This window comes from Melopsittacus undulatus, chromosome 11, assembly GCF_012275295.1.
Source record: "Melopsittacus undulatus isolate bMelUnd1 chromosome 11, bMelUnd1.mat.Z, whole genome shotgun sequence".
NCBI classification, from domain to species: Eukaryota; Metazoa; Chordata; class Aves; order Psittaciformes; family Psittaculidae; genus Melopsittacus; species Melopsittacus undulatus.
Genome location: NC_047537.1, coordinates 18,304,059 through 18,331,754, shown reverse-complemented (window position 1 = coordinate 18,331,754; position 27,696 = coordinate 18,304,059). Strand labels below are relative to the sequence as shown.

The window sequence follows — 27,696 nt, the reverse complement described above, 5'->3', positions numbered from 1 at the left end:
TCTAGATTTTTGCATTTAAAATTCTTTAATAGCAAAAGACTTTTCAGTCGTGCTGGAAAACGTATAATAGTCAGGGACTGACATTAGATAAAATACAAACTGTTAGCAGTGAGTGCAAAGAAGCACTTGCTGTTTGGCATCTTTCTTTCAAGAAAAAATCTGTACATGGCCTTGAAATACTGTGACTCCCTGGTTTACCCTTTCCTTAAGGATAATGGGAAATGCCAGCAGGTCTGCATTGCCTTTGTGCCTGGAAGGCTTGCAGCTTTGAAACAACTGTAATTAAACCAAATGTTTTGTCTGGTTGTGATCAGGGACTAGAGATTTTCCTCCTGATGCATAATGTACCAAATGAATTGCTGTTTTGTTGCATATCTCACCCCATCTCAATTATCCTGGACTGGTCACAGCAAAGACACAGTAAACTAGGGCATAACCCTTTAGGATGATATACACACTTTTTCCTTTTCCCACTCTCCTTTGTCCTTTACGCTTATAATTTTCAGACACAAATCTTACATATGCACCTTAAGTCAAGAATTTCCCCAAAATGAGGTTAATAAAGAATGCTCTTAAATTATTTTTGTAGATTCTGTAAATACAGATCTCATCTAATCTTCCGTTGTTTTTCTGCTTGCAGTATGCAATGGTTTCATATTTTAAGATATAGCAGGAAAAAAAAAAACCAACACCAATGTCTGAGAAAGTCACAAAGTGTTAGTCCTGTGCAAATATGTCCTGATAAAAGTTAGTAAGATTTTTCTGTGAAAAAGATTCTTACTGGAGATCGGGCTTCTGAGCACTCTGCTGGTACAAAACTACTGAACAATGCAAACAGTCCATACAATTCAGGTTCATACAATCACTTAAATGTAGACATACACGTGTAATGCTGGTAACTGTCATCTGAATGAACCAGAGGGAAGTGTACTGTTAACAGCAAAACCTTTTTTATTAGTAACTTTTCTCACCCAGTGAATTTTAGAAGCTACTTTAAGTACACAGTGTATTATTACATTTCCTCCCAATTGGATTAAATCTAGATGTTTGACCAGATGGCTCAGCACTAACTACAAGGGTTAGAAAACCCTTGCACAGCAGTGTTGTTTGTTTTCACTTCGTGTTTTACACACATGAACCGCTGCACTTGTAAAGCAAAAGGTAAAGAACAAAATAATTACCTTCTATTTCATTCTTTTACAAAGAAAAAGATATTCTTGAAATAAACATGTATGCTTTAGCTGATGATCTACTTAAATCTGTAAATCCATCGTAAAGATTCTTGTCGGGAAATTCAGTTTCCTAAAGTGTTACCTTTGACAGATTTTATGGAGGCTGCCACTCAAGAGGTCTGGAACATGGGGAAAAGAAGACAACAAATAGTTGTGCCTATGCTATTTTTCCCCACTGGAGAAGGAAGAATGAGATGCCTCTGAGTTATACACGCCTTCCTCCAACGGAGGTTCTGAGTCTTTTCATTAAGTTAACATGGCATATATGGACTCCTTAAATGCTTTTACATAGTATCTCTCTCAATGTAGGATTTATTTTCATTTGTTTTCAAGGTACTTGTATCACAAAGAGTTCAGGGACTCTAACCATCAAGATTACGTAAAACAGCAGCATGGGAAGAGTTTTCCACATGAAAGCACACAGCCAGTTCTAAATGAAAACTGTGAGAATAAATTAAATATCCTTCCAACTTCTGAAGGCATGCTAATCAAACACAGAGAATTCCTGAAGGTACATTTTCCCTCAGATTATGAACAGACTTTTAGGAATTACGTAGCAAAAGCTAGGACCTTTATTATAGAGGGCACTGTGGGTAGAGCTCACCATTTTTCTTTTTTTTATCCTAGCTCACATAATTGATCAAGTCTCGATAGCAATTCTTGTCCTGTATGTCCTGGGCTTAAACCCCGAGACCATACTTCCTATCAATACAGTGTGTTACTTCGTAAGAGAAGTGTTTGTGAAAAAGACTTCTGGAAAGGAAGCAATATCCAAACAAAAACATTTACCTTTAAAGGGACAAAAGACATCCTTTCTGTGAGCAAAGCAATGAATGCCTTCTCTTTCTTCCTGCATACCCTAACTGCTGTTTTCTGACCACGACTACGGTGAAAGGTTTAGTACCACAACTATGTCTTCATAAGTTTGCAACAGACAGTGCTCTCTGTAGCTACAGAAACCCCTTAAAAAAAAAAGAAAAAAGAAAGAAGTTACACCAAGCAAAGAGTAAGGACTCATTGTAAGTAAGTTACACACAGGAAGAACAGAAGTTGTTACGAATGTATTTACACAATTGTTAAAGTACACAAATACAGTGGTAGTACAAATGAAGTATTCCCAGATACTGGTTTCCAATACACAGGTTTATATAGACAGTCTAACTATTTTCTGCATCGTGAAATTTAACTATTACGAAGGACAAAAATTGCCCACAAGTGAGTACAGTTCTAGAAGTCTGCAGTCAACTTTTAAGTATAGTACAGCAATCTAATGTTCTAGATACAGAGAGAATAAAGAGGCTGCCTTTGTAAGTCCCTCTAACGGTACATTATAGACCACAGATATTTACAAAGAAAGCACAGTGAAGTGTAAAACTGTCCAAATGGTAGTGCACATGCCTAGAATATTGAAGTTTATAACAACTGAGGAAATACCTTACGCAAACTTATCCATGGATCGAACTTTTAAGCTTTTCCATTATACTCTCCCCAAACACAGGTTTCCGGAGTCACACCCAGAATACACACAAGTGAGTAGATGATGTTACTAATACTTAACATGGACTTTTGAGAGGGGCAGAAAAGAATTTGTAAACACCAAAACAATAAAAACTACTCATCATAAAATTTGAAGACCAACAGGCCTTACAAAAAAGATTTTCATTTGCTTTGGTTTTATTTGGTTTTGGGGTTTGTTCCCCCCTCCCACTCCCCTTCAAAATACCCTAAACTGTTCAAACAAAAGCTCCATATATACTTTCATTTCCAATCTGGAACTTCTCATTACTTCAGTCACAGCCATACAAACAGTACTTCTGATACTGTTTCAAGTTCTTTGAGGACAGAATACCTACTTTTATGAGACTGTTTCAGGTATATTTTATGATACCATTTACAGCAATGAACAATATGAACAGTCTCCCACATTCCATAAGCAACAGGTGCTAACAGTACCTGCAACAGTTTTTTTGATTACCTAAGCATCTTGAATCACTCATTCCTAGCTAATGATTCAGGGTATACTCAGGCTGAATACAGTTGAGAATAAAATATGGCATGCATCTGAATTGCAAAAATTCTCAGGATTTCACAGCAAGAATGGTTTGCTTTGTTTGTCTGCTTTTAGAAAATAATTTATCCTTTGAGTCTTGGCATGAAACAGAAGGCCTGAAACTATTTATTTATTTTTAAAGATGTAGATGAAGAATGAAAAGTGCAAATTCACTGAAGACTCAGTATCAGCATTTATTTTTGACTTACGATACCCTCCAAGCTAACCAGCCTGAGTGCAGGAAGCAAAATTTACCAGTAAAAACCAAGTCTGAAACTATCCATCTACCCAAAATAAGCAGAGACACTGGACAAGCTTTCAAATTATAAATCCCTTAAATGCCAGTTTTTCACTTTGCCCTTCATATACTGTAAAGGAAACCAACCAACCACCCAAAAAAACCAACCCCCAACGCCCCCTAAAAAAAACAACCTTCCATTATTACCATCTCTACTATACTTAGACTCTTCTGCAGGGTATTTAGTTCTCTTTTATGAAAAGGAACAAATACTTAAAAATTCCTTTGGGTAACACGGAAGTTAAATGTTAAGTGTGAATGAAGACAGCAAACAGCAAAGTAAAATTCTAACAGTTTTTAAGTTTCCATGAGATAACCTTCTTAGTCAGAATGGGACCACAGAAACAAGCAAACAGTTTAAATAAAGTCACGTAGTTCTGATTCATTTACAAGTTCCCTGCCAGACTAATTGTTTTTGTTTAAACAAGAAATTTCAAGTCATCATCTTTAATTTAGGTTTGTTTATATTCTACATCTTTAAATCAGACAAAAGCAAGGAGTTCTTTACAGAGAATTAAGCCAATAATTTTAGCAAAATTATACAAAAAACCCTTTTAAACCAAGCAAAAGATTTATAGTTACAGTAGAATAATACAAAGGGGGTAAAGTCTGCCGCCTGTGGAGGGAAAATTGAAATGGCCATCCGATAACAGGCGGTCCAACTTTGTAAACCATCCTTCTCTTCCAGCCCTGTTACCCCAGGGTTCTCTTAAGGTCACTGGGTTTCTGGCAAAAGCGTCCTGCAATGGCAGCTGCTGGAGCCTGTCTATGTTCCTCCAAGTGGCTTTTAAGTCACATGGAGAACTCCAATTGTAACGTTTCCACTCTAGTTTAGGGTATTTTTGCTAGTAAAGCCATTGGTAACATAGGAGATCAGCCATGCATTGTCTGCCCTCCATGGCAAAATTAATTTTCATCGGTGCACAGCAGACTGGAGAACACTGGTAGCTACCCGAGCAGGAATCTACCAAAGCCAAAAAACAAGACAACATCAGCACATATCCTCACAGTTAACATGTAAATGGTTCTCAGTGTACTTTTAAATAATTAATTGCCAAAAGTAAGCACATAAATTTAAAATCCAATCAGCTACACAACGTTTCACACCCACCACAGCTTCATGAAGTTCCCTGCATTTCCATCCTTTATTAGAAGTTAACATGGAAAATCCATCTTTCCAGACAGAAGGTACATTTTGGAGAAAAGTAAACAGAGCATAAACGTGCACAGAAGAAAGAACAAACCATATGAAAACACTACCGATGTGTAAAACAGACTCAGTGAATAACTTAGTTTTAGGAGGAAAAAATCCAGTAAAACAAAAACCAAAAAACCCAACAAAACCCCCCACAAAACAAAACATCTCCTCCATAAAACCCAAAACACGCAAAAACCCCAACTTCAAAGATTTTCAATGGCTTTTCTTTTTTCATGGGACATTGTGTTAAAAGACACTTCATTAATTCCATAGCTTGACCTATTTTAGCAACAGGGTAACATTATTTGAAAGATACTTTCACTGTGAAAGTGAAAACCAACCACACATTGCTGCAATTTAAGAAGCCAGAAACATCTCAGTAGCCAAACCAGTATTCAGCATTAATTTCAGTTACAAACAGCCGCAAACAGTAAGACATACAGTAAAGGCCAACCAGTGCAGGCACAACCCTAAGCAGAATGGAATCCTCACGTCTCCCACACACAGGCTTTCCAATGCAAAGCTTTAGATTTCCCCTTTTTTAGTTTTTTTTAATTTTTTCCTTTTAATTTTTGACTAAGGTTTGATAATTTAACTTTCAATCGTGAAGCTGCCATTTACAGTTGGATCTTTCTAATGGCACAACCTGTTTATGAAGCAGCTTGTCCACAGTCAGCCAAGCACACAAAGCAGGAGGAAAAAACTGAAGATGAACAGCAGGATTCTTCACCAGCTAGAGATACAGGATTAGTGCAAGCTGAGGCTTTGCAGAGAAAGTGAGGTAGCAGACAGTTATAAAACAGAATTTATTAAGAAACTGAAAAATCTCATAGCCTTTTAATGAGAAGCAAAGCAACATAGCTCCTGAAATACTTAAAGCATCCTTCAACCATTAAGGTTCAGATTCCAACTGAAACTTGCTATTTCCCTGATGAAACCTGTTATTGCCAAAAGCAGAGCAGACTAAAAGCCAAAGGCTGCACACAGAAAGGCAGAAACTTCTACTGCACTGACAAGTGGAAAGGAGTTTTAAAGATCCAAATACAGGTCTGTCTACCTTTGAGATGTTCATGTTAAAATGACTCTTACTAGTATGTGAACATTTAAAAAATACAAGTCTGAGTATTTTTAAATGACAGCTCATAAGGAATAAAGAAGAATATAAAACAGTGAAAAGTGGATACATCTGCAGCAGAACATTCCATTCATGACAAGACAGAGCCTCAATTGAGTAACAGTTAATTAAGTCTTCATGTAAGTATTTTGGTTTTATTGTTTTGAAGCAGATCAGTTTTTGAATGGATGACATATCGCTGCATGAACATTCCTGGAAAGACATGTAATTTTCAAACAGCAAAACTTTAGACCCAGTTAATTTATTTTATTGTTGGTGCTTGAACAATTTTAGGGACTTTTTAAGTCACTATTTTTGTCAATTCTGCAAAAAAGGCCAAGTGGAACAGCAGCAATAATTCAACATTTACTTTTAAGTTAGAGAAAAACCAGTGCTCCATCAAGCATCTGACCAGAAGGTACACGTTCAACTATGAGAAAATGTGAGGAGAAGAAGAAGCAAAGTTGGATGTTTCCAACATTTTTTTTTCTCCCCCACCCATCCAAAATTTTGGTGTCTAATGAGAAGCACTCACCCAGTGCTGCCTTCCAACGAAAGGAGACGAGCAGCTACTTGCCATGGTGTTCGAAAGGAATGCTATTCTGAGGTAGGGGAAAAGACAGCAATTTGTAACAGTTCCACTGCCCCAATATATAAAGATGTCTAACAAATAACCAACCTAAACTTGCAGTAGCAAATGTTATGTTTTTAGAAGCTCTGATTTCGGACTGCTGTAAGTCATTTCTATCATATTAAGAGATATGCAAAAGGAACAAATTATTATTCCTCAAAGAAAGCTGACAGAAGAATAAAGCAGAATAAGATGCCTATTAAGATGGATATATGGAGAAAGATTTGCTCTTGAGGAGATGGAAGATGCAGAGGCCTTGGAAGCATGCTGCTTCTTCCCCAGGGAAGCAGCACAACATTTAAGTTGTTCAATGCCAGTGTTGGCTACAGTCTTCTAAAAACTTCTCCTGTCAAGGAGACTTAATCGAATACTTCTTTGTGCAGCATCCCCATCTTTTCTTCTAACTATGGACAGAATACTTCTATTACCAGTAGGAACTATGCATGACCACTGCTTTTGAGATGCAGTCTGCAATATGGACCAACAGAACTGATACAAAGCAGTGTTTACTGGAATACTCACGACCTCCTTTACCACATTTCTTAATGCTTAAAGACTATGTAAAGGAAAATTAGTGAACAATCCACTCAGAGCTTAAGAACAGAAGGATCTTTTAGCAGCGGGTATGATTTCCTGATCAGCACAGATGACAACTCTTCATTACACAGAAACTTGTAATTTGGGCTTGCTTTAGACCTGAATATGACACCTAGAAATGAATCCAGTTTTAACGCAAATGCAAAGATGATCTCCTTTTAGAAGCTGTTTCTGTGGCAACTGTCTTCAACTGGACCTCTGATTCACCTTTCTTTAAATATGAGTGGTTTTAATTTTAAGCAATAGGTTCTTCATGTTTTCTGCATAAATGTCAACTCATGTTAAAATCATTCCCTAAAATACTACACCAACTAATTCAAGATCATCTCTTACTTTTCAGACAAACTGAAGACACTGACTTGAAACTCTGTTCTTGTACAATCTGTTTTCCTAAGCTCATTTTTTATGTCTCTTCTCTGTGGTACTTATGGTTTTCCAACAATTTAAGATACTGAGGACTGAACTAAGTATAATATTCCAGAACCTGTCTCATTAATGACAAAATAAGCTCTCCATTTCTGTTTATTACTGTATCATACACAGATTTAAGGATGAAATTATGCTCTGTCATCATGACATCACACTAACCTCTCCAACATTACACCTAATGCTTCCTCAGTCACTGGTTACCACAGACACAGTTTTCATGTGTAAGAGAGGGGGCTCCACTCCATCCTTATTAGATTTTGGAGTAATGTGAACTAGAATACATTTTATCTGAAGAGGCTTTACCTGACTGCTCAACTCTCACTAACGTTTCTCACTGTCAAACATCTCACAACTTGCAGGCTTTTAGCTACTGCATCTGCTTCCACATCATCAAGAAAAACACTGAATAATGTGTGACAGAATTTCTGTAATTTAATTAAAAACACTTATCACATTTGACAAATTATTTTGTAGACATGCTAGCTGTTACTCCAATAACCATTTGTTACTTAGTGTTACAATGTGCTAGTCCTTCTAATGAGAAGGACTTAGCTACTATGTCAACAATACCTTGGAAGTAAGGAATATACATGACATCTACTTTGCTATCCCTACCAATCACCATTTTTCTGTTTCTCCGAGAAGACCTATTTTCCATAAGAGATATTTTTTATATTAACTACATTCCCCACCTTAGTCTTCAGTTTCAGTCTGAACTGATGAGAACTCTTTTTTGTTAAAAATTAAGAATGTGGAGTAATCTTTAAGAACTCTACTTAGAGGTAAGCAGCTTCCATTATTTTGAGCAACCTCTGCACATTCCATTGCCCAGAGTTTAACAAGCAGGAGCCCTTCCTCTTTATAATGAGAGGTGGACATTGCAGATGCAGTGTTGCCTTACCAAACCAAGGCATTCAAATAAAACTAAATAAATAAAAAAAGAAACAGTGGTAGCATATTTATTTAAGTCTTACAAAGGAAACTAACACCTGGAATGGGCATGGACAGTTGGTGTTCTTTCAGTTAATGTCACAAGAAGTGACATGGATGATTTTCTATATTCTTACACCTTACCAATCAAAATTTTCCTTAATAACCTTGCCATGCAAGTTAGATACTTCAGGTTTTACTGACTAAGAATAAGGTATAAAGATAATCAGAAACCTATAGCTTTAACTGGTAACTTGGTTAATATCCAAGGATATATTTAGATCATGGAAGAAATACTTTAATGTTATGCAGATAGTATGAGTGTAAACTATGAAAACTTTGAGCCATCTTACCTACTACAGAGTAAGGAAGAACTGAGAAAATGAAAAGTGAATTATCTCCAATGAGCTCAAGGGTAAGTGTTAGAAGGTAAAGTCTAAGTAAATGTCCCTTGTTCTCCAAATCCAAGAAGCCCCTGGAAAGCCATATAAATAATACTAGTCGTACATTGTTACTCAGTAATCATGAGTGGAGACCAGCAGTGGATCACCACCTTGGTAAGAACTAAAGGAAGACAACACATGAGGAATAATTTTAACAAACTCATAGAAGATCCCAACTAGGCTGCTGCTGCCATTGTAAAGGAGTCAACCAAGTGATCCCATACTTGGAGCAGTGTTTAAAAGGGCAGGTATGGAAATGTGCCATTAAACCAGTCTGTACTGGCTACCATTACCACTACTTTGTAGAAAGTATAGTAGTATATATAGTAGTATAATACATGGTAGTATAAAAAATTATAGTACTAAAAAAAAATAGTCTAAAAGTAGTCTTTGAATATCTTGATAACCAAGATATACATCTTGGATATGAGTATATCCATAATGATATCCATATATGATATCCATAGTAATCTATATATGATATGGATTGTGAGTAGCCTTTGAACATCTTTTATATGAAAATATATATCAAAATATATATCTAGATATATTTATTTATCAAGGTATGTATCTTGATATCCAAGATATTCAAAGACTACTCACAATCCTACAGTTTCGGGATATTCCCATTTTACAAGTTAGGCAGAACCAAAACATATCTGCAAATTCACATGGATTACTCATACCTTACAATGTTTAGAAAAGTGTCACATGCACAACGGGCTACATGTGAGTAATAAAGCAAAAAAAAAAGAAAGGTATACTCTCTCTTAACATAGTCAAGTAACATAACTGCACTTATTGCTGTTACTCCCATTAATCATCTCATTGGCAAGAGACAAAAAGCATATGAGATTTGCTCAGAGAGCAAGCCAAACTGAGTATACACACTTTACCAGGAAGCCACCTTTATATTGGAGTAGATGTTCAGGGCGAACCCAGTGCCAGAACAGAACAGATGAGGTCAGAAGGGACCCCTGGAGATCATGTAGCCCAATTCCGCTAATCATATTACCGTCTACTAGAGCAGGCCACTCAGGACAATGTCCAGTTGGGTTCCAAGTATTTCAGAAGACAGAGACTCCACAACCTCTTAGGGCAACCTCTTCCAGTCTCACAGTAAAGGAATTTTTCTTATGCTTAAATGGAATTTCTTCTATTTAAATTTGTGTCCATAGTCCATTCACCAGATATGGGTGAGTCTGGCTGTACCTTCTTTACATCCTTCTATCAAGTATATATGACAAGATCCGTAACTATGTGAAGTTCTACCCTTTTAGTTTTCATACTATTTACAAAATTCTGCCATAAAATATTTCTACATGAGAATTCTTGGTGGCAAGAATTCTAGTTCAGTGAACAATTTAAGCTGACAAAAATTGCCACCACAGCCAACACAGAAAACCTCACCTGTCTCCTATTCTCATCCAGTTATTTGTGTTCCTGAACTGCTAATCCCTTGTGCAAGCACAAACATTTGTGCAGTCACATGGTGAAACAACTCATTCAGCTGAAAAAAACCCCACTTTTGTTACAGCACAATTGTTTCTCCAATCCAGCTCACCCTTGGTCTCCATGAGGGATACCCACCTGGCCTTCCTCTAAAAAAGCATTCCCTCTAGCAGTAAGATTTTATAAGCATATGTACTATCCAGAATAATTAATTTTGCCAATTACATGTTGATGCCAAAAGGAACTGTATTAATTTTTATAAGTATGCTCCATCAGTAAGGACTAAAATAAGTCCACAGCAAAAATTATGCAGTTAGAATTCCGGCAGAGCATTGAGGCATGATGTAAAAGCTCTTAAGCAGCTGCACCAGTCCTCATAACAGAATGCTTTTCTAGTAATGTTGAAGGAGAGGCAACATTCTGAAGGCAAGACTGAGAGCAAGCTGTATAAATCCAGACCACACACTACACAGGACAAGTCTGAGTGAATATCCTCAAAAATGAGTGTTTTCTACAGCTATCAGTGTTCATATAACTATAGCATAAAGAGTTAAAAATGCACGTCCACATTTTTTATCAATGCCAACTCAAAAAGAAGTATTCCTAAAATCTTTTTGCTAAGTCACCATGACCAATGAGGATGATTTTAGCGCTGCATATGGCTATGAATCACTATCAATCATCCTCCTGCATCTTCAAATAGCCTTCTGCAATCTATTCATCATCCATGTATGTTGCTTCTTACCTGCTCTGAATTACAGTACTGCACTGCAACATTTCTTCACTTTTGCACTTTCCTGCTCTTCACCAACTACTTGTTGTCTATTCTGCATCAATATTCTCTGCTCTGTTGATTTAGAAACACGACTCACAGCTGCCTTCAACTTATCTCTCTTATCAATGGAGAAAAAGAGTAAGAAGTTCAGTGAGCAAAGGAGCTAAACACCTTAACTGAAGGTAAAAATGCTGTATCACTGGGATTTTACACCACCTCATACACCAATGATGCTGTATTAGAGTATTTTATACTTATTCCTGCAGAGGTTAAAAAAAATCTTCTTTTCTTCATGGTAGTCTACAGCCACAAACATTCAGTTAAAATGTGAAGTATTTATAAGAGTCAAATCCTACCTGTAAAATCAGTATGAAAACACTGATTAGCTGGTATGCTCTTTTGGCAAGTTAATTTTATCAAATTACCCTCATTCTTCCATTACACAGAAATCTTTTTTACCTGTGAAGTCGACATGCGAGAGGTATCTTGTCTGCCTGTTAAGTCAGATGACGAGATATTGACTGGGGCACCACGATGCAATCTCATACTCACTTTCCTTTCTCGCTCCATACCAGATACAGGTCGAGGGGAAGTGTTGGCTGTGAGAAAAGCTGTATTACATTTTTGCAACGCAAAGGATGATAACATGAGCACTGGAAAAGTTACACTTTCCCTGTTTGCATACAAAGTTTCCACAGAGTCAAACAAGAGAAATCATGGCTTTTGTTTTATATTCACAGATATACAAGTAGCAATTGGCAGGTAATGAGTGCCTACAATTACCTTCAACCCACTGAAAAGCAAGCTGAAGAAAAACCAAACAAAACCCCCAAACCTTGACCAAACACAAATACCACTCAGGTATCCTAACTCTAATTTTGAATTTCCAATGACCAGGAACAAAGTGCAAATCACAATAGTCTACAAGATGCATCTATCCAGCTATTTGCTTACTTACCAGCATGTGAAGTTGGGGTAAGAGGAGTAGGAGGAGCTACATCTTGTGCTCCTCTCAGCCTGCCAGAAGCAGTGGAGGGTATTCCACGCACAGCTGGATTTCGTGTATGTCTCAATCTTTCCTCTCGTTCTCGCCTTTCACGTTCAGAATCTTCAGCCGCTCTGCTTGCCCCCTACGGGTTGACACTGGTGAACAACTTGGGGAATTACTGAATTTACAGCTATATATTCAGACAAAAACACCGAAAATAAAGAACTGCACAAGCCATTAAGTTTATTTACTTAGGTCATTAATTATTTTGGTAAAATTTCTTGAGACCTGCCATAAATTCTAAATTTTGTTCATACATCTGCTGACATAAGTCTTCAAAATGCTAACGTACATACATACTTACAGTAAGATACTTACAGTATCTTATCACAGCTGGACACCTCCTCAGCAGTCGCAAATGACCCATGCTCAAGATCAAGGGGAGAGAAAATAGTAATTCTGCAACCTAGCCTGGTGACTGCCCCCAAGAAGTATCTCAGAAGCCTTACACATTTAAATCCCTGTAACTCCAACTTAGTTGTCATTCAACCCCCATCTCCTTGCTCTTGTATCTCCTGACTTTCCTCATTTCCTGATCTTTTTTTCCTAGACAATAGAGCTTCTAGGAGGAAAAAGCCAAGACAATCTTACAGTATCAGTTAAAACACGCAAAACTGACAGTGTAGTACAAAAATAAAAAGGAATAAATTTAGAAAGTTATGTTAGCTACTCACAAATTTCAGCATGTTCCAGTCAAACACATAGTCATAGGAGAACCCCTGTCGGTGGAAGAGGTTTCTGAATAATTGCCTTAGATAGGAATAGTCCGGTTTGTCATCAAAACGCAAAGAACGGCAGAAATTCAAGTATGTGGCAAATTCAGCTGTAACAAAAGAAAGTCTGTTTTTTTCCTTCAGCTCCGCATTTGCTTTTTTTTTTTAATTCTGAATTACAAAACAAAACCCATCACAAACCCAGCAAACAGGGAATCTCCTAATCATAAGAAAAATAATAATGATCTAAGACTAGAAATCTCTTGAAGGCAACACTATGGCCCATCAATTAAATCAACCCTGCAAAGGAAATTATTTGCCTATCCCAGAGCAGGTAAAGATGTCAGAGGACAGCAGAGAGGACCCAATATCGGAGTTCTTTAACTGACAGCTGGCAGCAGGGAAAGGGGACACACAGACAGGTTTAAAAGTACAGCTGAGCAAAGAGGTTTTTTTGCCTTTCCTTGAATATATTTAAATGCCATTTATTGTGTGGCACAGAAGAACACCTCTCTTATGAAAGCACATACACATTCATATCTTCCACCTCACAAAACGCACAGAAACTACTGGACCCATGCAAATTTCCCATCTGTGTCAAGCTACAATTTTAGATTTGCAACACCTGCTTTTATATGGCACACAATATATTAATTACACAGCAAAAACATTCATGTTGTCAATTCAATGCACCAAATATAACAGCAGTATCAAAATCCCAGTTTTTAATTTCAAGTCTTTCCAGCTGAAATAATATATTAATAATTTACATTAAGAAAGAAATTCTAATAAACCAACCAAGAAAAGTTGATGAGTCTTGTCTTGCTTGTTAACCCAGTGGAAAAACATAGTTAATGAATGTAAGGGAACATGTATGAAGCAACATTTGCAACAGACTGAAGGCAGTAAGTTTTCATACAACCCTAATAAAACTCATAGTTCTTGTTATTGTACCTAGCTGCCAAAGCCAAGAGTGTGGAAAGAAGAGAGATGGAACTCTCATGAAAGATAAACAATAGTTTCTGATGGCAGCTAATGAATCTGTTTTAAAACTTCTTCACAAGTACCATTTTGCAGGGCTCAAAATTCATACTCATTATTACCAAATCTGAGAAACAGAACAGCTTTTAGTCATGATACTAGGAGGGTTTCTTATGTCTCTGTCAGATGTTGACCATCAACAGTCCAACCTGGATGAACCTTCCCAAGTGCAACAACTGAAACAGGTAAGAGGTGTATCTGACTATACAATCTGATTCATCCAAGAAACAGGACCCTTGCATATGAAGAAATAAAGTTATTTATCAGTTACCCAGTCAGCCCAGACGCATGCACACAATACAGCACAACTCAGATGCATCGAGCACCCTCCACTTGATGGCACTACAGTGATTGTTTACTAATCATTCCGACAATGGATAACTAGAAATGGTACAGGAACACAAAGATCAAGGTCTCAAAAACAGTCTTTATAACAGATGTGCCCAGTCGTGAAGGGACGGGAACAAAAAGAAGTGGGGGAGGAGAAAAGTAAAAAAAGATAGGTAGAATTAAATATAAAGAAGAAATACTGATAAAACATAAACATGTAGGCCTAGTGCCACAAAAGAGTAACTTACAAGGATATCCTTTACACAAAACCTCAATGGGTGTAGACATTTTCTTTTCACTGATACGTTCATATTTCTGCCTCTTTGTTGCTGCTTTCAGTCCCTGCCAGGGGAGGGAGCCCAGGTTAAAATACATCAGTACATAGCCCAAGGACTCCAAGTCATCTCTGCGAGATTGCTCTACAACAGCATAAAAAAGTGGACTCATTAGGTTTCATTTTCTACTGGAAATGCAAGACTGTGCAACAAGACTGTCATAAAAACTTAGAAAAAACTATGCCCATGATAAACTCACCCAGTACAAGAAAAACCCTCACAGTTATTAAAAAAAGCCTATCAGTACAAGATAGGCTTGTATTAAAAAGTCTATCAGTACAAGAAAAACCCTCACAGTTATTAAAAAAAAATGTGTTAATTCCTGTGGATTACAAACTGACCAAATCCCACCCAACCAAGAGATACAAGGCCAAGCATGCTACACTGCTAGTGCCAGAAAGTGGGACTTTCTTCTATGCCTCCATTAAGCAACTTCTACTTGCAGTAGAATTATGTGCATTGACATTTCTAAAGTTTCTATTTATTACTTTCCCCAGCTCACCAATTCCAAGATGAGTGTTGATGGATGCATAACGGGCAGTTCCTGTTAAGTTTTTATTTTCACGATATGGAATATGCTGGTGAGTTCGAGCATCTCGATACTTCTTTGCTAGTCCAAAGTCTATTATGTAGACAAGATTGCCTTTCTTCCCCAGGCCCATTAAGAAGTTATCTGGCTTCACATCTCGGTGGATGAAGTTCTTAGAGTGAATATATTCAATTCGACTTATCTAAATAAAGGTGTGTGTGGGGGAGAAATAAAAAAGAAAAATCATTGTCAAGAGACTGGGCATATACCTTTTTTTTCTCATAAAAACACCAGAAACACTGTCTTAATGATAAGAGGTAAATAAACTTTTTATTGTAAAATGTAAGAGCATTAAAGAGAACGTAATTTAGAAGACAACAGATAAACCTTCTCTCTCGCTTTCTCACTGTGTCTGTTTCACATTTGTTTCCAAAAATTTGTTTTGGGAAATTGTGGTTGAGCAATGAAAACATCTGGTTTGCAAACAGTGCAGGTCAGTTTTTAGAAATCAATTAAGACTTGTAATTTAATTACATTTGATGGGGCATTTTATATTTAATCAAACAAAACTGTTTTTGAGTCTCTTCTGTAATGATACTGCCTATTAGCCTCTAAATTACAGAAATAAAACATAGTTGGTTGTGATCTGAAGAAATTCCAATATCCTCACACTGTACTACCGAGATCAACAAAGCAGCTTCTTACCATTTGGTCAGCAAGTAATAGAACTGTCTTGAGACTAAATTTTCTTGAACAAAAATTAAAGAGATCTTCAAGACTCGGTCCCAACAGCTCCATCACCATTACATTGTAGTCCCCTTCAGCTCCACACCACTTAATTGTGGGAATGCCGACTAGAAAAAAGGAAATGGTGTAACAATTTGATTCATACAATCCATGCACACATCTTCAAGGTTCTTAAGATGAATTCTAGGAGGGTCATTGCTGTGAATGTTTGTATTTACAGGGAGACTTAACATTTTATGCTACCTTCAGCCATTACAAAATGAAAGGTTTAATAATTTCACAGCAAAACCAATAAAAAAGTATAGCAACAGAGGTCTAAAATTAGCCTTTTCCCCCTTCCCTGGAAAGCCCTCAGTCTTTGTGCTTAGCTTGTAAATTTAAAGTACTTAGCGTTTTCTCTGGATTTGAACCATAAGCATTTTACAAGTATTACTACTCATGTAGACTCAAAGATGGCAATAAAAAGCAAATTAGAAATCTGAAAAAAACCTGACAAAACACTAAATATTATCACTGAAGAAGGCCTTAGAAATTAGCTGCTTAGTTTCAAAGCTCACAAGATCACCGTAAAATACGTTTCCCTTTCATTTCAATTTGCAATTAATTTTCACCTTTGCTCCATATTCTTTGACTTCCCTCCAGTTCCAATGTATTTGCTGTTTGGTGAATCTCTACCAAAGCAGCATTGTTTGAGATGTGTTATACATTCAGCTTGAAAGGGGTAAAATTAGACCTGCTTTATGAGCTAACTGCATTTATGGGCTAACATCACTGCTAATTGCAAAACTGCAGAATTGGTCAAACATTCTGAATTAAACCTGAATGTAAGCAGCCTTATTCAGAATTCCAAATCCAATCACTTTGCGTTAATTTTATGTATACATGTTACATACATTTGCAGAACTTCAAAATATACCAGTGAGTTATCCCAGTGGAGTATCATGCAGTAGCTATGAAGTTGCTTCACTCTTGTTCTCTGCTAATGCTATTTTGTCTTACAATTCCCGTAGCAAGGAATTATTTTTAACTCAGAAGAATGCTAACATATATGAAAAATTTAATCTGAACTTGCTAAGTTTATCTTTGAGCTGCTATAATACACAAGTCAGGTTAAACACTCCACAACAGTGGTTACTATCTTTTATTGACCCATGAGAAACAAAAATCAACGAGCGTACTGCCAAACAGGATCAAACTTTGTTCCACACTGCTCAAGGTTTTCACATTTTAAAATATTCAGGGACCATGAGCAACACTGAAGGATTTTAATAGTTATCATAAAAATTCAACAGCCATGGATTTGGAACTGCTACCCTACATTGCTTGCAAAATAGCTGAGGTACTGCTTCACTCACCTTGCAACCTGTCCTACCTTCTCCTTAAGTGTTAAAAGAGATCTTAATTATTAAATACTTCCAGGTGGCAGATAAATCAAAACTATAAAATCAGTTAAAGCTCTGAAGAAGGAAAATAACTTGCTTGCCTCCACCCTGCATCATTTTGTAGATTTTACTCTCGATGTGAAGCTGAGGATGTTTGGTTTTCACACATTCCAACTTAATGGCAACCTCCTCTCCAGCAGCAATATCAGTTCCTAAAACCAGAAGAATTTAAAACATTAGTCAAAATTCTTTTAAGATTCATTTCCTTTGTCAAGACTAAAACAAAACAAATATTAGTAAACTACTTCTCAATGGCAAACATCCAGAGATTAACTGCTTTCTATCATGATTATCTAAAAGTGCTTCTGAAGTCTTACAGATTCTCTCCAACAGATTAGCATCTGAAAAGATAATTAGCCACTAGCACAGGAAGCCAAAACTGCTTCTATTCCATCAAAAAAACCCCACAACCCCACACAACTCCCCCCAAAAAAAAACCCAAACAAAAACCAACCCAAAGAAGCAAAACAAAAAAAAAATCCACCAAAAAAACCCAGTAACAAAATAATAATAATTTTTAGAAGTAAAAAACCCCACAAACACAAAGCAAAACAAAAACAACAAGTGCCTGCATCTTTTGAGGGGTGTCTTTCCACTTCTAGTTTGTGGTGTAAGTGCTCAGAATTAATGTTTACAGGTGTGGCATGTAACCCTGCCAACCTAAGGAATGCTAGGAATTCATATCACCTCCTCTTACATCTTGGAAACGGAGACTACAACTTCCTTAAATCTCAACATACTCCAGATGTATTCTGTCACCTTATGATTTTATCCTTGGAGGCAGGTTATCTAGAATCAATAATGTGTCCTCTCAAAAAAAAAGCACAATCTTTTTTACATCCCATTAAACTCTTAAAGAATCAAGTTACTGAAAAACTGGCTTACCTGTTCACTTTCAAAGTCTAAGAGTATGCAGGGAAAAACTGTCATTTTTAAGGAGAAACACTGAGTCAAGAAAATACGTACTCTCACAGCCAAGCAACTTAGGAACTACAGGAAAACAGTAATTTGTAAAAGGAGATGTGAGACACTTTTCAGACATATTGCCAAGTCTCTCTACTTTCAGAATTTGAGTTTCTCTTTTCTGCATTATGTCATAATTTAGGATGACGTGAAGTACAACAAACCTGCTCTTTGTTCTGATCCACACTCTTATAAGCCCAACTTGAGGTCTGCTAGCTTTTGTTTGGGAAGAAACAGCAAATAATCATTTTGTACTCACTTTCTCCATTATGCTCAGGGTTTCAGACTTCTACTCTTCCTCACTTTCCCCTCTTTTCAGAGTTAAAAAACTTTGGTCATTTTTCGTATCGAAGTAATTTTTAATTACCCCAACTGTTCTCCATTTCACTTATCCATACCTTTTCCAGTTCCACAATGCCCTTTGAGTCACAAAATGAAGTTAAGGCAGAGGTACACATTTTTTTCTGCATATGCTTTTCTTTGACCATTACAGAGTACTGAGCTAACATATTCACCATTTGAAACAAGGGCACCCATTATAACTGCAAAATACTGTTCCCCAGATTAAGGAGCTACTTCAGTGCTTTATAGCCTTTGTCAGGCTACGAAAGGCTAAAAAAGACTGGGTAACAGCCCGCACCTCAAAATCAGTGTGACTTCACTTTGCAAGGAACTGATGGTGCATAGATTATCTACTGAGTTCACACAAGACTTCACTATTTTTAGGTAAATAAAATATCTTTTTGTGTGTGTACACACATGCGAGTATGAAGGTGGTGCTGCTGGTACAGTTGTGCTGTTCTGACAACACCAAGGTCAATATTTGTTAGACATTTCCGAGGCACTTTAAGAAAACAAACCAAATGTAACTCACTCTAGGTACAATAAACACAACTCAAGGTGAACACATACAGAAGACAATAAGAAAAATAAGGCTGTACATATATATATTTGTCTTGTATGACTCTTTTGTAAGTGGCATAATACCTGGCAGGATCTCCCACTGCTACTTTGGTTATAGCACAGTAGCAGCCAACTGGAAACTCTTCAATCTGTAATTTAAGGTTTTCATATTTTATAAATACATTATTTTGGTGAACTTTAAATGAGCTATGGTGCACACCAATCCAGAAATGTGAAAGGGCAGATCAACAATACAAGGGGGAAGGTATTTATCTTCTGATCTAATATTGACTTTGCCACCCCAAACAAACAAAAATCTTAATTTTGAATCCCAGAACTCTGGACCTCTCTTGCTTATCCCTACATTCAGTATCTGTTCTCCCAAATCCCACAGTAGACGAGATCAGGGAAAGCATGGACCAAAGACAATATTATCTGATAGGTGAGCAGCAGAAAACATGATCTTCTGGGGGTTTTATTTGTTCTTTCATTTTTCAAAAACTTTTCTGATCCAAAACCAACACAAACTGCTGCCCAAGTATACTAAAAGACCTATTTCTCTATAAATGGCTGCAAACTTCGGTGTTTTATTAGGGCAAAAACTGCATGGGAGGATCAAAACCCATATCAAGTCTGTATTGGTACACCTGTATTGGTACCCATTCTGCTCAACATAGTATTAAACCATTACATGACAAACCATGGTCTTGACCTAGTAGGTAATTTCTTAGGATAGTTCCTCTTCCCAAGTCTTTATCACTCAAGTTAGCCAAGAACCCCTAGCCTGAACTCTGCTTCTGTATAAATCCTCTCCTTCGAGACAAAAGATTTCATATTAAAATAGTGAAATTAAAATATCTGAGTCCAGCAAAACAGATGAGAGTGAGACAAAAGTACAAATAATTTTTCCAAGCAATCCATTGCTTGTCACCAAGTAAGGACTTCTGTCCCCACTTAAACCCTGGGACAAAATATCTAAAGTAACTCTGTAACCACCAAAAGCTTAGTTTCCTTTAAGGAAAACATAGTAGTATCCGTGAAGCACCAGGGAAGATTATTGCAAGAATGACCGTAATTAAAAAGTAGTAACGAGTATATTTAGAGCTCACCATCTGTAAATGTGAAAAGTAATCTGTAAAAACAGTAAGGCCTGTCAGAAGACGTGCACTTAAAAAAACCTCATGACATCTAAAAGAATATAAGTTATTTTAAAGCACTTATGTCCTACCATAATCTGAACAACCAAACAGGAAACTTTAATAAATCCCAACATTTCATTATCACAAAAAGCACAGATTTTGAACACCTCTGTTTTATAAGATAATGGTAGGCAAACCACATGGCCTCTTCAAAAGACTTCAGTTCTTAAGGCACGGTCATTTCCCCTGGAAAAAGAGCACCACACCAATTGCTGGATCTTCAAAGCATGTAACTCTCTGCTAGCTTCTGACTCGGGAATGACATCTGCAGCAAGCCCTAAATGTAAATCCACACCAGGTACTTCAAGACAAAAAGATGTCAAAAACTGCAAAACGCAGCATGGCAATAGCACTAATGCACAGAGAATTATTATTTCCTGTGCAACTTTACTGGTGTGGGCTGTAAGCATTAAGTGACCCAAAAAATATTTTTTACCTGCATTTTAAATTTATACTATAACGTAATCTGACTTACCTGAGCAGTGGTCAAACACTAAAGGAGGTTCTCAAATCAGTTTAAGATTTTTCAAATTCTTCTGTCTTAATCTCCACTCAAAATCCCAATGACAGCTAATGAGGATTTTTGCACAAGTATTACCACTATATTTCTCACAAAAGTCTTCAATCTTTTATGCAAGCATTGCAGAGAGAAAGATTCATGTTCTCTGCCTCTAAACAACAACACCCCTTCAGCTAAAAACATGGATTTTTTCATCAGGTATATGGTCTGTATTACAGATAACCAGTATTTCATTATCCACAGACAAGCACCTTTACCTGACAAATTAGTTTGGAATGTGCGCTGTGCACTGCAACGTGAAGCACTGCTGTCTAAGAAACAAAAACACCTCTCATACTGCCAAACATACCACATGCTAGCTAAAGACATGTTTTTACTCTCCAGATGTGTGCTGTTAACATATTTTAGCACCTGCAAGTTCCTTCCCTGCCTTTTTGACTTGCTCTCTAAAGTTGACACAGTTTTCAAAAGCATAGTACTGGTTTCTATGTACAGGAATTAAAATGCATATTTCTCTGGATTTAACCCATTTCTTGTGGTTTAAGAGTCTGCAGAATATATTGTTTTATAAATACTTGCTTTCAAAACTTGTACCCACCACTGCTTGTCATAATCACAAGCAGAGAGCCATTACCATAGAGAGCCACACCAATGGTCAGGCAAAGACAACGCCAACCCTGCAAATTTTACAATTGCATAGAAATCACAGTACCAGAACAAGGTACTTGCAATAAGTATTAGGGCAACATTAAAGCAACAGGATAACCAACCTGATGATTCTTGGAAGGATCTGAAGATTTGACTGAAGGTTTTTTAACTGCAACCTCATCATCTGCAGTTATGTAATTGGTTTCTTTTTGTTGTTGTTGTTTTTGTCTTTTGGTTTTTTGTTAGGCCTCACAGGAGAAAAGAACGTTCCTGTGGCAGCAATTCTTCCTAGACCACTGCAGTGATGGTTAACACCAATGCATGTTTCTTTCCCAAACTATTTTCCTAAACATGGTGGATTTGGGGTTTTGAGGGGGTTGCTTTGTGTTGGGTTGTTTGGTTTGCTTACTTGTTTGTTTTCCAAATGAAGGGATGCATACCCTTATCCCGATTTTACAGATGAGAAGATTAACAATACCCAAGGTCACAAGACAAAATTGGGAAGTGGTGGCTAAATAAGCTAGAATTCCCGATTTCCACACTATCCAAACTCGGACATGATGTCAACGAAACGTTAAACTGTTACTGTTGTAATAGGAAGGTACTTTATATCAAAGGGCATTTTTGTTCAGTAGTGCGGCCCGAGCTCCAGCTGGAGTTAAATGAGGGCCCTGGGGTTGCCCCCAGCCCAGCCTCGCCGGGGTTGGGAGGGGTACAGCAGCGAGCAGCACCCATCCCAGCCCGACCCCTGACGCTCTCCACAGACCGGCCAGACAGATCCCCAGGAAGCCACCCTCCTTACCCAGGTAGATGTCCCCAAAGGAGCCACTCCCGATCTTCCGGCCCAGCCGGTACCGGTTCCCAACCCTCAGCTCCATGGTGGCAACCTGCTTCGTCCGCGACCTGATTCTGCTGCCCTGCCCGGCCTGCCGGCTCTCGCTCTGCTGCCTCACAGCCCTGCGGCTCCTGACGCCATCGTGGCTCTGGGTCCTCCGGTTGATGCCAGCGAGAAGCTCAGCGCGTCCGCCACAGCTCCCGAGGTGGATGGCCGCGGATTCCACACAGCGCAAACCGCTCACCCCCCTCAGCTCCTCACCGCCATATTGCGTGACCTCACTTCCTTAGCAACGGGGGCGGGCTCGGTGGCTGTGGGGCGGGCGGGATGCTCGGGGCTGTGCCGTAGGGGCGGTCCCGCCTCCCGTGCCCCCCTCCGGTGGCGCTGTGGGCCGCTCGGCTCCAATAGGAAGGAGCCGTTGGAGGTGGAACCGGCTGAGGTAGTGACTGCTACCGGCCACCCGTCACCCATGGGAAAAATGGGTAAGAAACAGCCAAAACTGGCTTAAAAAGGGCTAGGAATAGGGAAAAATTGGGTTAGAAATCGGGAAAATGGGTCCCTACTGGGCCCTATGGGGCACTCACCCGTCGGTGGTCTCTGCCACCGCCGCCGCTTTCCCCGCCAGGGCCATTGAGAGCGCTTGGAGCCGCTGCCCCTCAGCGGCCTCTGCCCTGGAGGGCACTGGGGGCAATGTGGGGTCCTCAGGGGGGCCGGGAGGTAATGGGCGGCAGCAGGGGGGTAATAGTGAGTTAATAAAGGGTAATGGGGGGCAACGATGGGGGAATGGGGTTATTAGGGGGTAATGGGGGGCAATAGGGGGGTAATGGGAGGCAATAGGGGGTAGTAGGGGGGTAATGGGAGGCATCGGATCCTCTCAGAGCTAAACTTGGCTGGACTGGCCTAAATGGACTGTCCTTAAGTGTCCTAAACAGGGCTGGACTGAGCTGGGCTGGGCTGGGCTAATCTGTGCTAAAGTGAGCTGAGCTGGGCTGGGCTAAACTGGGTTGAAATGTTCTTGGCTGGGTTTAGTTGGGCTGTACTGGGCTAAACTGGTCTGGAGAGGTCTGAACTGGTCTAAAATGTGCTGGACTGGGCTAAACTGTTCTTGGCTAGGCTTAATTGCATTGGACTGGGTTAAACTGGGATGGACTGAGCTGGCCTAAAGTGTGCTACGTTGGGCGGTGAAGGGTTAAAGTGGGCTGAACTGGGCTGGGCTGCGTTGGGCTAAACTGGGCTGGAGTGGGCTAAATTTGCCTTAACAGTGCTAAACTGGTCTGGACAGATGTGAATTGGGCTAAACTAGGCTGAAGTGGTTTAAAGGGTGCTGGGCCGGGCTGAACTGGGCTGAAATGGGCTCAAGAGGGCTAAGGTGTGCTGGAGTGGTTTGAATTGGGCTAAACCCTGCTGAACTGTGCTGAATTGGTCTGGACAGGTCTGAATTGGGCTGAACTGGGCTGGGCTGTGCTAAGTTGTTCTGGACAGGGCTAAAGTGGGCTAAACGGGCTGGAATGGGCTGGACAGGGCTAAAGTGCGCTGGGCTGAAGTGAAGTGTCTGAAGTGAGATAAACTGGGCTGGACTGGTGTGCACTGGGCTAAAGTGGGCTGGGCTGAACCGGAGTATACTTAGCTAAACTGGTCCAAACTGTGCTGTGTTGGGCTATATTGGTCTGAACTGGGCTAAATCAGATATAACTGTGCTAAAGGGTAATGGGGGGCAGTGGGACGTAACGGGGGGTAATGGCAATGAAGGGGGATGCGGCTCCTCTCGAACCCCTCGGCTCCCTTCGGCTCCGCCCAGTTCCCTTCGGGCGGCTCCGGCTCCACTCGGCTCCTTTCGAGACAGCAGCCCCGGCCCTCCGCGGCTCCTCCCCCCTCCCGCTGCCGGGCTGCCCCACACCTCCTCGGTGCCCCTGTTCCTCGGTTCTCCCCCATGCGGAGCCGTTCCGAGCCGAGCCGGGCCCTGCCCAGTAACGGGGGCAATGGGAGGTGTCGGCTCCTCTCGGACCCCCTCGGGGCCACTCGGTTCCCTTCCTTCTCTTCCCTCCCTCCCGCCCCGCAGGTCTGGCGCTTCCAGCCTCGCACCGCCCGCCGCCATAGGGCGGCCATGGAGGAGGTGAAGAGGGAGGTGTGGGAGAAGAATATATGAGGGAGGCGGCGGGAGGCGTCTTAGGAGCATTTCCTGGCCCGCGCCGTCTGGAGTGCGGCTTGCGCCGCCATGTTGGGAGTGGGAGACAGGGGGCGGCCATCTTGGTGGGGTGCCACTGGCGCCACTGGATAGGCGCCATCTTGGCGTACGGCACCTGGGAGTGGCCATATTGGTAAGGCGCCATCTTGAGTACGGGTGCTGGGGGCGGCCAAACTACTTAGGCGCCATCTTGAAGTATGGCACGTGTGGGCGGCCATATTGGTGAGGCGTCATTGACGCCACTGTGTACCCGCCATTCCTCCATATTGATTCCAGCCCCTCCCTCTTACCAGCTCATGCCCATACCCATCATGGCGGCCGCGTTGCCGCGGTAACGGCCGCACCACGCGTGCGCCGACAGTTTTGCGTTCCAAAATGGCGCTGGCGAGCGTAGTGCGGGCGGCGGATCCGCTCCGTTCGTTCCTTCCTTCAGGAAACGGCCGCCCCTGTGATAAACACATCAATGTATCGGCTTTCGCAAATCATAGGTGTGGTTATGTGGATATAACTATACAAGTTTATAGTAACAAAAACAAAGCTCTATAAAGACACGGAGTCGGATAGTAGAAGAATCTGTAAAGAGAAGGGGGGGGTTTGCATGCTTGATATAAGAAAAGCTAGTGGCTGTAAAATATAAAGTACTTTTTAGCTTAACTTAGGTTGTAGAAAGAGAACAATGTTTATGTTGTTAGCCTGTGGAATTTAGTGGCCCCACTAAATGTGAGTTAATTGTTTTCACACTAGGCCTCTAAAGTATCTTTAGTTTTAAAGAACAATGTTTGTGTTCTGTGGTGAGATAACAAGATTTAGTGACCCCAGGGAACATGAATGAGTTATTTCACACCATCCTTCTACTTACCAGTTAGTTTAGAGACAGAGCCTCCCAACCATCTGCATCCCTTGGGATTCTCCTTGTCTGCCCATCCTGCTGTAAATTGTGCAGGAAGGTCACACTGTTTTAAATCTTTGCTAGTTATCAGAATAATGACAGATACGGCTGGTTTTAGTGAGTTGTGTGATTACTGGGGTGTTCAACTGTGCCAAAGGTGAAAAGTACACTGTGAGGAAGACTGCTTACTTCATCCTCAAGACCCCTGCCCACACTCATTGAAGAGCAGTGTGCAGATGCCAAGAGAAGGAGACTTATGATAATAAATTACTGGACTTCATTATAATGTTCCCTGCCTATATGCAGGAATTATGAATATGGATGTGACTAATGGAATTGTGAAAGCATATAAACCTGTAACAAATACTAATCACGTGAGCCTCTGGCTATGGTCACGGGCCCAGCGCTGTTTGCTTTTGCTTTATTGACTTTGTCCCTCAATAAAACCTTGTTATCTTGTTTAGAGGAGTGAATTCATATTTCAAATGGCTCTTCGGCTGTGGGAGCAGAGGCCAAACGTTTGTGCTCTACTCTGCTGCTGGACAGCCGAGAGTGGGCATTGCAGCGCCTGTTCCGAGGGGCTCTGCTCACACTGGGCATCCCTCCCACCCCTGAAGCAGGGGGGTTGGTACCCCCCTCCAGCGCTGCTGGAAGCCGCACCAGGCCTGCAGGATGCCGTGAGGAGAGCAGGGACGTGCTGGTTCTGAGCAGGACAAGCAGCAGCCGCTGGTGTGCACAGAGCTCACTAGCTCCAGGCAGATGATTCTGGGTGCCCTGGTCCTCTCCCCCCAACATCAAGGCCGGGCACACACAGGCGTTACAACTGATCCAAACTCAGGTCCTGGTTGTGAGCACCAGTCCTGCTCCTCAACACCAACACTACATTTCCTTGCCAAGGACAGCATCCTCTCTGGGCTGATGCCATCCCAGGCACTGTCACTGTACTTGGCCTGTTCTTCACCTGACACAGACTTGGAGGTCAGTGTCCCCTCTGGCTGTTCATTGCTTTCTTACACCCATTCTTTTGCTAGTGCTGACTGCTGTGATGCTCAGGGAGCTGGTTCAGCTCTCAAGGGGCACAAACCCGACCTTGTCATTTGTTGTAGATGGTTTCCCAAGTTTCAGAATCCCAGCATTGTTTGTGTTGAAGGGACCTTAAAGCCCCTCCAGCTCCAACCCCTGACACAGGCAGGGACACCTTCCACTGGAGCAGCTGCTCCAAGCCCCTGTGTCCAACCTGGCCTTGAACACTGCCAGGGATGGGGCAGCCACAGCTTCTCTGGGCACCCTGTGCCAGCGCCTCAGCACCCTCACAGGGAACAGCTTCTGCCTAAGAGCTCATCTCAGTCTCCCCTCGGGCAGGTTCAAGCCATTCCCCTTGGCCTGTCCTACAGGCCCTTGTCCCAAGCCCCTCTCCAGCTTTCCTGCAGCCCCTTTAGGCACTGGAGCTGCTCTCAGGTCTCCCCTTCAGGAGCCTTCTCTTCCCAAGGCTGAACAACCTGAGCTTCAGAGGAGCTGAACATCAGCATTGGTGCAGTGCAGACAATCTTCTGCATTCCCACTTGGGTAACCTAATCCTGTCAGCTCCCCAGCAGCACTTAAACACCAGTATGCTGTTCTCCTCATTGACATGAGGTACTGGGTTGCAACTGTCCCACAAAGAGGAAGATGAGGAGGTAAATCAGGAGATAAATCGTAGAATCCCAGAATTGTTTAGGTTGGAAAAGACCTTTAAACTCATCAAGTCCAACCATCCTCCAGCACTGCCCAAGGCCACCACTAACACACGTCCCAGTACAAGGCCAGTGGCACTGAAGGAGGTACCAGCAGCACCTGGAAATGAAGAACAACAGGATTATCTTGAGGCTGGGAGAACACAAAACCACCTCTCTTCGGAATGAAAAAAATCAAAGAGATGGGTTAGAAAAGCATTTCTGCAATGGCTTTACCTAGCTCTGAGCCACAGGTTATGCTGTGTTCTGGAATTGTGTGCTGCTGAATGCTACAATCTAGTGGTGTAACTCCGAAGTCTCCAGGCTGCTATCCCACACTCAGCTTTTTTCCCCTGCAGTTACTGGTTTCAACAAGCTCACTAACCAAATACAGGATTTTTTCCACTTTCCCAATCCAGGACAGGGAAGGCTCAAAAGCACTTGTTACAGTCTGGTAACAAAGCTACAGACACAAACCTTCTCCCGATGGCCCCAGCAGCTTCCAAAC

At 40.6% G+C, this 27,696-nt stretch overlaps 1 protein-coding gene across 3 annotated transcripts; it reads right to left on the bottom strand.

Annotated features, from left to right (window-relative positions):
• Nucleotides 1-928: 928 nt before the first annotated feature.
• CSNK1D (casein kinase 1 delta) lies at nt 929-22,684 on the bottom strand. 3 transcript variants are annotated; one of them, XM_013127812.3, is made up of 10 exons: nt 22,370-22,684; nt 17,376-17,486; nt 15,851-15,999; nt 15,119-15,347; nt 14,530-14,700; nt 12,872-13,020; nt 12,108-12,279; nt 11,609-11,748; nt 6,428-6,494; nt 2,275-4,544 (listed from the first exon to the last, which is right to left on the bottom strand). In XM_013127812.3, exons 1-9 carry the CDS (start codon nt 22,443-22,445, stop codon nt 6,462-6,464), a joined length of 1,230 nt encoding a protein of 409 aa, XP_012983266.1. In that variant the 5' UTR covers nt 22,446-22,684; the 3' UTR covers nt 2,275-4,544; nt 6,428-6,461. The 3 variants fall into 3 exon arrangements, with proteins under 3 accessions (XP_030900652.1, XP_012983266.1, XP_030900651.1); XM_031044791.2 differs by lacking the exon at nt 2,275-4,544 and adding an exon at nt 4,554-6,105; XM_031044792.2 differs by lacking the exons at nt 2,275-4,544; nt 6,428-6,494 and adding an exon at nt 929-2,194.
• Between the last annotated feature and the right edge of the window lie 5,012 nt (nt 22,685-27,696).

Bases quoted from the DNA above. Each gene is read 5' to 3' on its own strand.
- CSNK1D (XM_013127812.3), bottom strand. From the start codon at position 22,445: ATGGAGCTGAGGGTTGGGAACCGGTACCGGCTGGGCCGGAAGATCGGG. The intron at 15,348-15,850 runs GTAAGAAGCTGC...ACCTTTATTTAG, and splicing joins TATTACTTGCTGACCAAATG to ATAAGTCGAATTGAATATAT. The intron at 14,701-15,118 runs GTGAGCTGGGGA...ATGCTGTTGTAG, and splicing joins CAACACTCATCTTGGAATTG to AGCAATCTCGCAGAGATGAC.